The sequence below is a fragment of the Meleagris gallopavo genome, chromosome 30 (genome assembly GCF_000146605.3).
Source record: "Meleagris gallopavo isolate NT-WF06-2002-E0010 breed Aviagen turkey brand Nicholas breeding stock chromosome 30, Turkey_5.1, whole genome shotgun sequence".
NCBI classification, from domain to species: Eukaryota; Metazoa; Chordata; class Aves; order Galliformes; family Phasianidae; genus Meleagris; species Meleagris gallopavo.
Window position 1 is genome coordinate 1,194,109 of NC_015040.2, and position 14,511 is coordinate 1,208,619.

At 51.9% G+C, this 14,511-nt stretch overlaps 1 protein-coding gene across 6 annotated transcripts in view; it reads left to right on the top strand.

Annotated features, from left to right (window-relative positions):
• Positions 1 to 14,511, top strand: part of CELF5 (CUGBP Elav-like family member 5) — a 34,028-nt gene that overhangs the window by 5,054 nt on the left and 14,463 nt on the right. For 4 of the 6 annotated variants that reach the window (XM_019610009.1, XM_019610008.1, XM_019610011.1 and 1 more), the window contains exon 4: positions 5,332 to 5,414. In XM_019610009.1, the coding sequence (XP_019465554.1) occupies positions 5,332 to 5,414 (83 nt within the window). Of the gene's footprint in view, positions 1 to 5,331; positions 5,415 to 14,374; positions 14,447 to 14,511 lie in introns of those variants that run through there. The other 2 variants (XM_031557113.1, XM_031557114.1) reach the window with 2 other exon arrangements.

Sequence of the window (14,511 nt, forward strand, 5' to 3'; positions counted from 1 at the left end):
AAAAAAAAAAGTTCGGGGAGGTTTGTTTAGCGACAGTTGTTGTGTTTGAAAGCCGTGTTTTGAATAGCCGTCGTGTTCTGCGTGTCAGCTCCCTCTGTGGAGCCGTTCCAGCTCACCCTTAGCAGGTGTTTAGGATCTTACAATCACCACCGCTCAGGCACTGAATGGGAATGCACAGAGCCCATTTGCTGTGCCGTTTGATGTAGTGATCTCAGCACCACTCCCTGGCACGCTCAGATGGAACCTGCAGGGAACCCACAGTAAGTACCCTGAAAGCTGTCAGTGCTCAGCCTGGGGAGCTGTGCCCTGAGATGCTTTGTGATGGAAGGAATGTGAGTCGCATCCAGCCCTGATGCCTTTGGTTTCTTCTTAAAAAAAAAACAAACCAGCAAGCCCAGTGCTTCTGGACTAAACAGGGAGGGACAGGGGATGCAGAAAGATAAGTTTATTTCCAAGCAAAAAGTCTAATCTAACCCTAGTGGAAAAATAGAAAAGCTCCTCATAGAAGCCTAACAGAGTTGGGCTGGCTTGGATTTAGCCAAAGGTGTAAAAGTGACTCAGAACCAAGGTGTTGTGTGTTTGTATGTGTGTGTGCACAGAGCCCAAACCTGTGACCATCTGACGGTAAGCAGTGAGCTTCCGAGGCTGGAGGGAAGAGAATGGACCCAAGGCATGAGGTGATGGCACACTTCATTGCAGTTGGCTCATTGAATATAGACTGTGTGGTCTGTCGTTATGTTTCTGGAGCCAGATTCTAGAGATCAGCCACTTAGATAAGGGAGTGAAGAAATCAAATACATAATCTAGGCATCCCTGGTCCCAGTGTTCCCCTCCCATCCCGCTGGGTCTGGCTGTGTTGGTGCAGGAGCTGCTCTGCTCCCTGTGTTATCAGCAGTGTGCTGGCGGTGGGACCCAGTCAGGGCTTTGCATCCCCAGGGCCATGGAAGGCTTTGGCAGATCCTGTGCATCAATCCCTGCACCGTACAGAAACCATCATCATCCTTGGTAGGCTGAAATATTTTCTCTCCCCGTGATCCAACTGACAGCTCACAAGCATCTTCCATCTGCTTTTTCCTTCTCCAGAATGGGGAGAAGTACTCATCTGAGAGGCCAGCACTGCTGGCAAAGACCATCAGCTTTTCTTGCAGCCCCTTGCAGCTTGACACCAGGAGCTGAGCAGCTCCTTCTGCTTCCAGGATGGATGGAAAGGTGGAAAAAAAAGGTGCTCTTTGTGCCCAGCCAGGGGCAGTGAGCTGTGAGTTGGGCTGTGGAGTCCAAAAACCAAACCCTGTGGGCTGTTCTTCACGTGTGCTGAGACCTGGTGAATTTGGTGGAGGTAGAGGAGGCAGATGGAGACGTGAACTTGGTTATGACAAGGTTTTGGTAGTGCCTGTTTATTAATGGTCTCAGTAACCTGGCTACTGGTAGTTGGTACTGTTCCAATTCCCTGATATTATTTATGAGGCAGTGTTTCTATTTGTGTTAATCACAGGTACATTTGCATGTTAATGGCAGTGTTTTCCTTAATGCTAATGTCTTTACAGAAAGAGCAGGGAGCTGTTTATTAGCGCAGGCTCTTGGAATGGGTCAGAGGGCTCTGAGCAGGGAGAATGGAGGAGAAAATGCTGGTCCCAGTTTCCAGGATTGGGCAAAATGCAAGGAGTGCTCTCATAGATGGATTTCCTAGCAACGTCGGTGGGAGAGGAAGCAGGGAAGCTGTGCTGTGAGATATGGAGCTCAGCTGCTGGGGAACAGCAGGACAGGAGCAGCCCCTCTCATGGCCATCTGGAGACAGGTGAGTGACTTTTCCAAAGGGCAACAACAACCTCATCCTCCTGTGCCTCACTGGCAGCTGAGTTTTGACTCAGCTTCTGTAGGCTTGAAGATAAGCAGCCTGCTGACTCCGTGCTTCCCCTGCTGTAGTGTTTGAGAAGATTTTAAATGCTAAGTTGAATCTGGAAGGCCCTCTCTTCTGCAAACGGACAGCCTTTTCTTACTCGAGGCTTTAGGCTGCCGATGTCTGGAGCAGCATTTAGGATCTGAAGGGATTGAAATCCCAGAGTCCACATGTGGTTTGGAGGTAGAATCAGGCACGGCGTATCTTCTTTTTGCTGCAGCATCTTGCAAGTGGAGCAAGGCTGGGTTCTGCTTGCAGAGAGCTGGAAACCCTCCTGCAGGCTGTGGGAGGTGGATGGGCAGGTAGCTGTTTGACGCAGCTCAGCCTACGCGTGGTTCTCGGAGAGCAGCACTCACACAAGCTGTGCAGCCACCCCTGCAGTTAGCCAAGGACCACGCTTCCCGTTGCCTCTTAGAAGCAAAGCCAAAATGTGATGGAAATGTGAGTCTGTCCACTGAGGGGGCATCCAGCGCCGGGAGGTGTGAGACCCACGCGTGGTGTGGTCCCAAGGTGGAGCTGTAATTTGTGGGACAGGAATTAGTTTCGGTTTCAGACACCTGGTAGATGTATATCCGTACAACCTGTGGAGTGGGTTTCCTGCTAACCTCACCATCCTGCTTCTTCCAGTGCCCAGCCTCCCTAAATTCCTGCCCCCTGGCTGTTTTTGCTGTCTTCTTGTGCTGCAGACCGGCCTCTGAAGGCCAACGACTGGTCAAGTCCGTCCTCCCCTCCTGTTTATCTTTTTGCAAGGTTTAATGAACTAATTACTCATGGTCACACGCACCGGGGAGCTGAAGGAGAGCAGGTGCCAGAGGGTGGCAAAGCAAAGCACTGCCATCAATAAATGCTCTCACTGGAGGACAGAGTTGGCCTCCTGTGAGGTCTCTGTGCAGTAGCAGTGTGCCATCATTCTCCATCTCAGTGGACAACCTGTGCTGGGATCAGTTGGACGGTGTTTGGTTTCCTGAGAGCCCCAGGGCTCTTCCAGCACCATCTCAGAAGGCACAACGCTCTGGGTGCTGGAAGTGTCCAGAATGCCCTACGCCTGGTGCCATTGACCTGAGTGCTGTTAGCTAAAGCAGGAAATGCAAAACGAGAGAGAGCTGGGCCCCTTTGCATCTCTGTGGTTGCTTTCTCACTGCTGAGGGGATGAATGGGGAGAGAAGCACTCTGCTCTCATCTTCTTTTCTGGGAGTCTCTGGGGCTCAGAGTTTTAGGAGGAACCCACCAAAGCCATGGTAAGCAGGGTCCTGTCACAGCGTGGAATCTTCTGCTTCCACGAGCTTCTGGTACTTCTGCAAGCTTCACTGGTGCTCTGCTTACTGGCTGCATCCTCAGGAGTAGCAAGAGATAATGTCTCTTCAGAGAGAAAGATGTTTTCCCCAAGCATTTCTTTCCATTGACAGGCGTAGTGCTTCAGGAAAACCCCTTCCTGCATTTCTGAGCGGGGCTTTGACTTCTGCATCCCATCTCCAGCACATCTGGCTGTGGGGGGACAGCAGTCGTGTTGTCCAAAGGTTGCAGCTGACCCTCTTTGCTCCCTGCTCTTCGCAGCCTCCTGGATTTCTGCTGCTTAGAAGCAAACGCGAGCTTCTCAGGTACAACAGGTTGATGAGCAGGCTTTTGTACGGGGTTAATGCAGACTGATAAACGTTGTGTGATCTGTCCCAGCCCTGCAGAGCAGCAGACCATTGCAGTGGGTGGAAGCAGGCAGAAGAGCATCAGTGGTTGGGACTTTGGTAACCAGGCCTCTGAATCCGTGCGTGTCAGAAATGGGGTTTGGGCTCTGTGCTTACACGAGTGCTTTTGGGGGGTGAGAGAAAGCAAAGGGGTGCATCTCCCCAAAAGTGAGGCCATCCTGCATGTTTCCTGTCCCTGCTGTGTTTGTTAAATAAGCTGTGGATCCCACATCTGGCCTTGGTGCAGCATTCTCGGTTCCGAACGCGTGCAATAAGGAGCTTTAATTCTCTGTTAGAGGCACCCAGTACTTTATGTGTGCTATTCATGGAGGGTGGTGGCTTTGCGTTGTTGTTTTTTCTAGCAAGAGCTGTAAGGACGGCTATGATTTGCTCAGCTGCAGCAATTTCTGGGAGCTGGGATGGAAGAATAGCATAATCCCACTGCCATGGGTTGGGATTGTCTTGAGCAGCTGGCTTCCACATGGCCTAAAAACATTCTGTACTGTGGAGCAGAGGGAGAGCTGCGCAGGCTTCGTCCTGTGCCCACCGTTGGCTCCAGAGGGCTCTGAAGTGGTTTCAGAGGCAGAAGAGCAGGCTTTGTTTGGGCTGCACCGATGCATCTGCGAGCCCAGCACAGCCCTGGGCAGGTTGGCATTCAGGGGCAGGTTGGCATTCAGTGCCAGGCCGAAGGGACACGTCTTGCTTCTGCTTAGGATGGGAAATGCTGCTGGGAACAGGAGGGGGATGAGTGAGGGAGTCACACACGTCTGAGTCTGTTCTCCAGCCTCGTCTGAAACAACTCAAGTGACAGAGCTCCAGGCACTTCCCCGGGGACATCATTCCACAGTCTAATAAATTTCCCTCTGCTAGGACATGTTTCTTGATAATCAGCCAATTTTTCTTCCTTTGGTTAGTTTCATGTGATTGTTCTGAGCATCAGAGCACCCAGAGATGATCCCTTTTCTTCCTGGAGGGACTACAATTCTTCCCCTCATCCCAGATTCCAGTTTTGGGCTGAGATGTTGGGTCAGACCTTGGCTGAGAGCGTCAGGATTTGGCCTTTTCCTTATGCTTTACATCTCACTTCCTCCGTCAGTGCTTGCAGAGTGCATTATGCTTTGCTGTTCCCTGTTTCCCCCATTGTGGGTATGTGCACACTTCATGGGTGGGAGTATGGCACAGAAAGCCCAGCCTGTCCTGCTGTGGCTTTCTTGGGTTCCATGGGGCTGGATCGTGATGCTTCTGTATCTCAGATGCTTTTGCTTTGTCCATGACTTATTTTATTTTGTATCAAAGGCCACACTGATCCCTGCACCCTTCTGTTCTTTGTGTCTTGGGCTGTTTGTCCACAGGCAGTGTTACCCTGCTTTTTGCTCTCCTGTTGTTTCTCACTTTGCTCATTACCTATGTCAAACGGATGCATGGGACCCCTTTCCATGGCTTAACAGACCTCAGATGAGACCTGCAGGGCCTTTAATGTTATTTCTTTGCCTTTTCCCTAGAGACTGCAGTACCTCTAGATTTCATAACATTTGCTCCTTTAATTAGCAAACCTCCTTTAATTAGCAAACTCTCCCTCTGCTAATGAGGAAGTCAGGTCTCACACAAGGGCTGTCCTGGGCAGTTGGAGCACAGGTCTGCTGGCACAGGCCAGTATTTAGGTACCTCGGTCACTGCTCTTACCAAAGAGAAGTCCTGTATTGCTGTGCATCTGCCATTGCACGTTTAACTTGACGCTTGCTGTGTCCACTGCAGGTTGTGCGTTCCTCACGTACTGTGCCAGAGACTCTGCTATCAAAGCCCAGACAGCACTGCACGAACAGAAGACTTTGCCAGGGGTAAGTTCCAGCACACTGTACCACGGGTTGGCGAGCAGGAGGCTGCTGGGGAGGGAGCAGGGGTGCAAAAATGGCTTGGGAAGGAGGAGTGCTCTTTGCCCAGCTGCTGCTCTTTGTCCTACCAAGGCTGCCCCACGTAACTCCAGCCATCCCTATTTCTGTGCTGTTCCTTGGTCTCGGTGGTGGGATGTGGCACCTCCAGCTGTGTGTTGCTGTCAGTAGGGAGCTGTGCTGCTCTTGGGGCGATGTTTCTGTCCTCAGCACAGCAGCCGTGCTGGGAAGCTGACAGGAGTCACAACAGAAGGAACCAGATCCTTTTCTTCCAAGAGCACAGAACTTGCTGGTCCATCTGCTCCCAGTCTGCTGGAGCCTTTAAGGTGCCTGGGTGCTTTGTTGGGTGGATCTGTGCTGATCTCCATCAGCTTCTCAGAGGAAGAAACGTACTTGGCGTGTCCCATAGTTTGGAAAAGCAATGAGTTATAGAAATGAAACCAATTCTGCTGAAGTAACTGTGGCTTATCCCTCAGGTGAGACCTGCTCAGTTTGCATCTGTGCAGAGAGCAAAGTGCAGTAGGGATCCCGAGCAGTCAGGAGTTTTGGGTCAGGTCCCTCATTGCAGGCCGTCCTCTGCTTCCTTGGGACCTGCTGGCGAGCTGGGAGTTTTGAATCAGTGCCATTCCTGCTTCTGTGCAGTGTGAGGGCTTTGACTGGGCAATTCCCTCGCCGTGCTGAGAGGTTGAGCAAACGCACTGGAAAGATTCATTTGTAGTTGAGTAGGTGGAGGAGCTGGGTACTTGTAGACAGAAGCTCACAGGAGGCCCCGAGTGCTCAAGGCAACAGGATAATTAATGTAAACCAGGGGTCTCTGGAGAAGGGTTAGAAATTCTTAGCCATAATGTTTCCTCTTTAACCCATACGGGTCCAGTCTGCTCCCCTCCCATCTCCCAGCTCCCCTGAAGACCTTTACACACACACGTATTCTCCTGTCTGTGTATCTGTGCTCTCTTTTCCCATAGGCTGGCATTAGAGGGCCAGAAAATGTGCCTCTCTTGATTGCCACTTGATAGAATCTTTACAGTTTCAGGTTATGTGAGGACAGCAGAGGGGCAGAGCGCAGACAGCCAAGTTCTCAGCTGCCATTTGAGTTAATTCTGTGTAATCTGCTGTGTGCAGTGGTCCCGGGCAGAGCAGGCAGACTATAAGAAACAGCTGAAGGATGGAGGAGCAGCTGTGATGAGTCATGGTACAGCACTGGGGCACAGCCACATCCCTGCCCAGGGTTACAGACACCCTGACAGGTTATTCCTGCGAGGCTCGGCGCGTTCAAAGCAATCTCAGTTCTGCTGCATGCCTGCATTGGGAATCTTTTGCATGGTCTGCTGTGTTTGTGCTGTCAGTGCTTACAGAGCCCTGCGTGAGGCAGTGCTTAAAGCAGCGTTCGTTTGGGGTGTGATGATCTAAATGTGATGATCTATTTTGTTAAGGGAGCCGTAAGAAAATGCGGTGTGTGCTAGCTGAGCGCTTCCAAACATGTGAATCTTGAGACACTTAATGAGCAATGTGCTGTAATTAAGCTTGGGGATTAAGATACAGATGAACTGTGCTGTATTTGGAGCTGTCGATCTTCAGGCTGGCAGCTTATTGCTTTATCACATTGCATTCCTCTTTTGGGAATTCCTTCTGTGAACGAGAAGGCAGGAGGTCATTTGACCACTTCATTCATTGGTCATTTAGAGATGGTCCCTACCAGAACGAAACAGGCCTCTGTTCTGATTTGGGCAGAGCTGGTCTTAGCGTGGACGTGGGCTGCTTGACCTGAGGCAGCTTTCAGTCCCCTCTTCTTAACCTGGGTTGCTTGTTTCCATAGAGTATCACCCATCCCAGTTGGTCTCAGAGAATGTTCTGGAACTTAGACACAGGCAGGAGTGCTGGGTAAGTGATTGTTTCCCTGCTGTGGGAGCAAGGCTGTGACATTTCTTCTGTGCGCATTCGCAGCCAGAGCATCTTCTCAGGAACCGTGGCAAAAATTCTCACCAAAAATATGGTGAGGACCCTAGCATAGGACAGAGAAAGGAACTTAGTGGATCACAGCTCTGGGATTTCAGTGCATGGGCTGTGGTCTGCGTTTTCTTGTTCATTTTACCCATTGAATGTCTTATTACTGCAGAGAGAACGGCAGGCAGGAAGTTTAAGAGTGTGGGGGTAACACAAACTGTTATCTGAATGCATGACCAGGGATCAGCACCTTCAGGGGCACCAAAGACTGGAGCAGACGTACCGTGGCTTTGTTGGTTGTCCTACTCTTGCTGTTGTTTTGCAAAGCAACTGGGGATGCCACAGGACTGAAGTTCTCCCTTTGTTGGCCTCAGTGCAGCGACACACTGGTGGTTGATCTCAAACAAATGACTTTCTTGGTCTGTGTGATAATGACAGGCTTAGGGAAATGCTGTGAAACGGTTTCTTGTCGGTCCTCAGGCTGCGAGCGTGCAGCTTGACAGGTGATCTGGAGCAGGGCTGCTGGGTTCTCTTCCCACATTATCACTGGGTTTGCTTTACACCCACACGTGTATTACCTGTGCCCTCTGGGTTGGATGTGAGGGCTGCCAGCCCTAGGAACCCTGCCACGTTGCTCCAGCAGTGTCATGCCTGCAGCGTGGCTGTCCTGAGCTCTTAAATGGCTGCTGATTACTGTAGGCTTTCTGCATAAATCAGTAGCAGTCACCGTGGTCTCTGTTGGCTTTTATGGTGTTTCTGGCAAGTTCTCTCTTTTGGGGATGAAGTTCTCTTTGCACTGTGATTTTCATTTCGTCTGTTTATCTTTAAATAAGTGGCAGCTAAATAGAATCCAAGTGTTAAACTCAAAATAGCTTGTTTTGGACAGTAAGGTTGAGCATGTTTTTCTGAAAGTAGCCAGATTTTCAGTTCACACTCCCTTTAAGGCGTTGGTATACTTGGGGTGTAAAGCAAGGAGGCTGTCAGCTGCGTGTTGCATTAGCTGAAGCTTGTGTTCAGAGGTACAGAACACCTGTGTTGCCATCAGAACTGCTGCCAGTCCAGTCTGGAATTAACAAGTGCGTGGATTCTCCCTTGGGAAGGGGATGATGGAGCTTCCTAGAACAGAGAGGTAAAGTCTGCAAGGTTTGAGGAAAGACAAGCAGCCCGTGGAGGCCGAACAGAAGCAGATTCTTTGGATCTGAAATGCAGAGAGAAAACCAATTTCTCGTGCTCCTTCTTAAATCTATTGTCCTCTTCAGCTGCCAGCCAGCCTAGCAGCATTTCACCTCCTTGCTGCTCCCTGGCTCGGTGAAATGATATTATATCTCAATAGCCCATGCCTTTGATTCGTGATTGTGCCTTCACTTTGCTGAGTTCTGAAAGGAACTGGAGAGGTTATTAATGACACACAGTGATCACACACCAAGTTAAAGCCTCTTGCTAAGTGAAATTTGAGGGAAAAGCAGCCAGCTTTTCAGTGTTTCGCAGAAACGCTTTGTGTTGCTTTTCATTTGCAGGGAGACAGTTGCAAATTACGTAAAATTGCTCCTGAAGAAGGGAAAGAAGAATGGAGGGAGAGAAGGGGAGGGAGGATTTTTTAAAAAGTAATTCTTCTGGCAAGATACAGTTACTGTTTTATTTCTATGCAGAACAAAGAAGGGCTTGCTGAAAGGTAGGCGAGTAAGTGGCAGAAATTGGTATTGATCCAAGCTGGGAATATGGGCAGTTTGAGAGCAGCAGTGGGGGCACTAAAATGCAGGGAAAGAACTCATGGATACAGCGAGGGCTTGGGAATGCAGGGCCACAGGAATGGAAAATTACGGCCAGCAGCAGCACTAGAGCAGAGAGAGACTCTGGGAATGCACCAGAGGTTGAGATGCAGCAGCAGTAACTCACATGGCTGGGCATCAGGATTAATGCAGAGACACAGCAGAGAGTGGAGAGCATCCCTGTGGGCAGGCTGTGCCTGCGCTGCCAGGACGTGGGCTGCCTCAGGATCCACAGCACGTGGTGGTGTGAGGGAGCACAGGTGTCTGAGGGGGGCTGGGAGGGAGGTCAGAGCACCTGATTCCCCCCTTCTCTTTTGTCCAGGCAGTTGTGTGAAATGGCTTCTCTGTGTGAACAGGACAGGGCATTGCAGCTGGCAGCACTGGGGTTGGTGCTGAGGGGTGCAGTGTGGGGTCTGAGCGTTGGGTGGGGGCTGATGTTGGGCTTCACTTGTTTGAGGTGGTCTTCGTGGTTTGAACCCTTGGGCAGAACAGGGAGCCCCTGAGCAGGCAGCAGCACAGGTGCCCATTCGTTGCAGAGGTGAGTGCAAATGCTCATTCTATCCAAGCTTTGGCTCGAGGGGCTGAGAACTAACAGCAAGGCAGCAGCCCTACGAAGTACACACCCTGAAGAGGCAGAGGGAGAGCAGGCTGCCAAGGCAAACGTTGCTGCTTGCAGCCTACAGAGTTGGAAGGATAAAGAAATTGAAGATCAGCACCCATTCCTGCATGCTGTTCAAAAATGCACATGCAGGTTCTGTCCTGTGCACAAGCACATCCCATCCATCCCTCCCATCCTCTCTACACATTGCTGCCTTTTGCACAGCTGGGCTCTCATGACTTGTAGCACAGAGCTGTGGCTTTTGTCTCCCAGAGCTGGCGTACTGTGTCTCCTCTGCTATCAGAGAAATGTTCCCAAGGTGAAGACAAAAGAAGATGTAGGAACATTCTTTTGCTATAGGAGAGGTGGAGAGGTAGAGCATGGTAAGGGGAGAGAGGGGACTCTTGCATGAAGGTGTGTGGAGTCATGGAATGGCTTGGGTTGGATGCACCTCTAAGATCAAATAGTTCCAACCCACTTTCCCCAGGCAGGATTGCCAAGCAGTAAATCAGGCACTGGATCAAGTTGTGCAGGGCTTCAACCAGCCTGGCCTTGGGCACCTCCAGGCCCGGGGCATTCACATCTTGTCTGAGAAGTGGAGAAGTCCTGGAACAGGAAGCTCTGAGAAGGCAGGTTGTCCTTTTCCTTTCTCATCCCATTCCCATTCAGATGTTGCCTTCGCAGGCCCACCTGGTGCTCCCTCACCCTCAGCAGCCAGGAGCAGCACCGGACTCCTGTAGAACATTTCAGAAGGTCCCCTGCCCTGCTGCTGGACAGCTGTGCCACTGGGGTGAAGGAAGGAGGTGCTGCCAGGAATCCCTGAAGATGAGGGGCAGGGGGCTCTAGAGCTGCCCCTAAAATGGAGCCGTGCAGAATCCCACTGACTGACAGCTGCCAGCCTGCTGTCATCCCAGTTACCTGAACATTTTGAACCTGTCAGCCAGTTGCTCACCCATTGAATTGTGTGTTTATGTAGCTGGATGCTGGGCATTTTGTCCAGAAGCATGCCATGAGGAACAGTATTAAAAGCTTTGCTGCAGTCCAAATAGATGACATCAGCTGGCTTCCCTTGGTCAACAACATGGGTAACCTTGTCATAAAAGTAAATTGAGTTAGCTAAACAGATGAACCTGCCTCTTGAACCCCCTCTTGGCTATGACCAATCACCACGTTGTCTTTCAAGTATTTCTCAGTAACTCCCAGAGTGATCTCAGTAATTCTGCCAGGCACTGAATTGAGGCTGACAAACCTGCAATTACCAGGGTCTTCCTTCTTGAAAACTGGGACAAAGCTTGCCAGCTTCCACTTGACTGGGACCTCTTCAGATTCCCCAGACTGCTGAAAAATAATTGAGAGAGGTCTTGCAATGACACCAGGTAGCTCTTTCAGTACTGTGGGATGGATCCCATCAGGCCACGTAGACTTGCACGCATCCATCTGGAGCAGCAAATCCTGCACAAGTTTGGAGTTGGGTGGGGGTTTATCGTTCCCACAGGCACAGTCCTGCAGCTCAGAGCTCCAGGGGTCCCAGGACCATCGCTGCTGTGTGTCAGCAGTGTGCTGTTCTTATTTAACATCTGCCGGGCCGAGGTCACCCATGAGGATAAGGGCAGCTGATCTGCAGGAATCTCTGAGTTCCTTACAGAATAATTCATCAGAGTCACCATCCTGGCTGGGTGCCTATGGTAGGTTATGGTTGACAACCCTGCCTGTCCCTGCTGAAGAGCTGAAGTTTTCTTCCTTCAGCTTCCAGGGCTACGCTTGGTGTCCTAGCACCTGCAGAAAAAGATGTGAGGCATCTGGCATTTCCCTTTTCTCACCCTAAGGCCCCTGTGGCACTGGGCTCAAATAACAAGGGGAGATCAGAGCAATGGGGAATGTCATCCAGTGTCCTCTTTGGTGCTCTGAGACGTCAGGGAAGGAGCCCCATGAGAGCAGCCTGGCCGTGGATCCCAGGAGCCTGACCTGACGACGTGTACCTGCCAAAACCACGCACGTGGCAGGGCTGTCTGTGCTACACTGAGCTGACCTCCCTGCTGCTCGTCTGATGCTAACGCACAGTAATGGTGCTGTCACTTCTGCAGGGCAATCAAGACGATGCAGAGGCTTTGAGTCACAGCAATAAGCTTCTTGCCTTGCTCCCAGAGCAGTGCTAGCTGGAGGGGGACAAGGAGAGCTGACTGTTGAGGGAGAAGGAACGCAGAGCAGTCAGTGCGTGGGTATCGTGGCCATGCACTCGAGTGGCTGCTTGCTGAGTCCTCTGTGCACTCAGCTTTGGAAGGAAAGGGGAGGGAGCTCCCCTGCTCTGTGCTGGGGGAAAGGTACCTCCCAGAAAACCTGTGGGATGAGTTCCTCAGCTCTTCTCGTGACACAAAGCAGTGAGGTGAAAGCTCTCCAGCAATCTTTCTTGTTCATGTTGGAAACAGAAGGCCATAGCTATGTGGGCAGGAGCTGCGTGGTTTGGGCTCTGGACATCATCTCCCTTGGATTCTTCCACCTGGAGCACAGCTCTCATTATTATCCTTGTCTCCTTCTGAATAGCATTGGATAGGGATTGAATGGGACTGAATTCTTCAGCAGCTCTTAGAGCTGTGCTGGAGTGCTGCTCGTTGCTAATGTTGCTCATTTCCTTATGAAGGCAGATCCTTCTGAATAGGGCTAAGGTACACCAACACACCAGGGAAGGAGCAAGCGGGAGGTCTGGGCACCAGCCCCCTGTATTCCCCGCCAGGTGCTGAGTTCAGATGAGCAAACCAGCATTTAACTTCGGGTGCGCAGCTAGAATTGATTCCAATCATCATGCAGGACATCTTTAAGTGGCCAGCAGAGGTCCAGCCCACAACCTACAAAGCCTGAAATCCCAGGACCTCATTCTGCCAATGGCCTTGGATGCCTTTTGGTTCCTGAAGTCCCAGAGGAGCCAGCCTGCATCATGTGTTTAATGCGCTCAGCCTCTGACCCACTTACCACCGTGAGGTTCCCCTGCGTTGTACCTGGGGGGCTATTCTACATAACTTAACTCCTAATTAATAGAGAGGCTTGCCCTGTTGTCCGTGGGGGCTGTCTCTCTCTATCTGCAGCCTGAAAGCTGGAATAGCAAGAGGAAGAGCTCGCTGCTCCTCCTGGCAAACGTGGCTGCTGGGTTGCAGAGCTGCAGGCATTGCTGCAAACGTGGGTTTGGGGAGCAGAGCAGGGAGAGAAGCTTTGGGCTGAGGGGTGGGCATCTGGCCTACGTGGGTCTGCTGGCGTGTGCAAAGCGTGGCCGTGGTATTCTTCAGAAATGAACAAATAGGTTAAATTTTAATGCCCAGCTAAATAATTTAATGAGGGAAAAATTAAGCTGGGCTCGTGAGGCGGGCGCAGCCTCGTCAATCATTTCTTTGTCCTGTGTAGCACACGTGTGTTCACGTATGTTTGTGTGGGGTAGGCATGCAGGCCTGTGCAGATGCGTTTCTGTCCCTTGGGACCCAAGGCATGCATGTGCTGCCTCTGCCTCTGATTCTGGGCCCACACAAACCTGGCTGTTGTGGGCTCAGGTGTCCCTGAGAGCTGTGCAGCCTGAGCTGGTGACCAGAGGATGAAGGAATGCCCGCCTCCACAGTGTGGCTGCTCAGTCTGAAAGCACGACCTGCCCGCCATCCTGCATCTGAATGCCTTTCTCATGTGGAAGAGGTGATCTTCGGCCGTCCTTTCTGTGCATCCCTATTCCCCATCCTTTCCTGTTCCTGTTGGGTGCGGAGCTCTTTGCCAAGACCCGCATGCGGTTTTTATTCACCGCAGAGGCACTTCCAAGGCCTTTGGTGATGAGGTAAAGCAGCTGTGGGCTCCCTTTGTGTTTGTAGGCTCACATCTCTGCTTGAGAGGCCTCTGAAATTTTGTTCATCTTCAGTGGGAGCGCGGGACATGGAAGGATTAAAGCCGTGCTCCTGCTCGTGGAAACCACATGCATGCAGTTCTCTGCAGCCAGGGCCGTGCCTGCCTCCCCTCGGCTGGGAGCTCTCTCATTTCAGGACACGGCAGCACACACAGAATCCCGCTGCTCTCCTCCCAACCTCAGCATCTGGACAAATTCCTCACCTCTTCTTTTCTCCTCTTTCCCCGCCTCTTTTGGGGCAGACGAGGACCGGAGCTCAGTGAGCGGGCAGGGTGCATCCCTTGGCTGTGGGCTCGGCGTGATGCCGACGGCGAGTCCCCACGCTCAGCTGCGGGGCTGCCGGGCAGTCAGGGGAAAAGCGATGGCTGCAGCCCTGGGGAGCAGTGCTTGCTCTCCCCTAGGACGCCTCAGCTTGCCGCAGCCAGGCATCGCTGGCAGGCTGGCACCGCTGCTGACCCGTGGTGCTGCTCTGGCACCGGTGCTGGCACCTCTGCAGTCCTGCGGCCGTGGCAGCGTGGCTGTGCTGTGGGCTCACCCCGCTGGGGCCTTGCGGGCTCTGGGGAGGGGGAAGGGGTGGACAGATGGACGGAGGGGGCCCCTCCCCGGAGATCATACCAAAATGTCTCTTTTCTGCAAAGCAGAGGGAATGCCCCCAAGAGCTGGTTTCCATGGCAACCACAAATGTCAGGTTCCATGCGGTGAATAACCGTTTCCATGACGACACCTCCTTTCCCCAAGGTGCTTGGAACTGGAGTGACAGCCCTTTTGGGGGAGGGGACGGGTGAGCTGTCCCCAGGTACCGAGCCCCCTTCTTCACCCCCCTCCCCGTGCTTTTGGCTCCTTGCTGTCAGCCCCGGCATC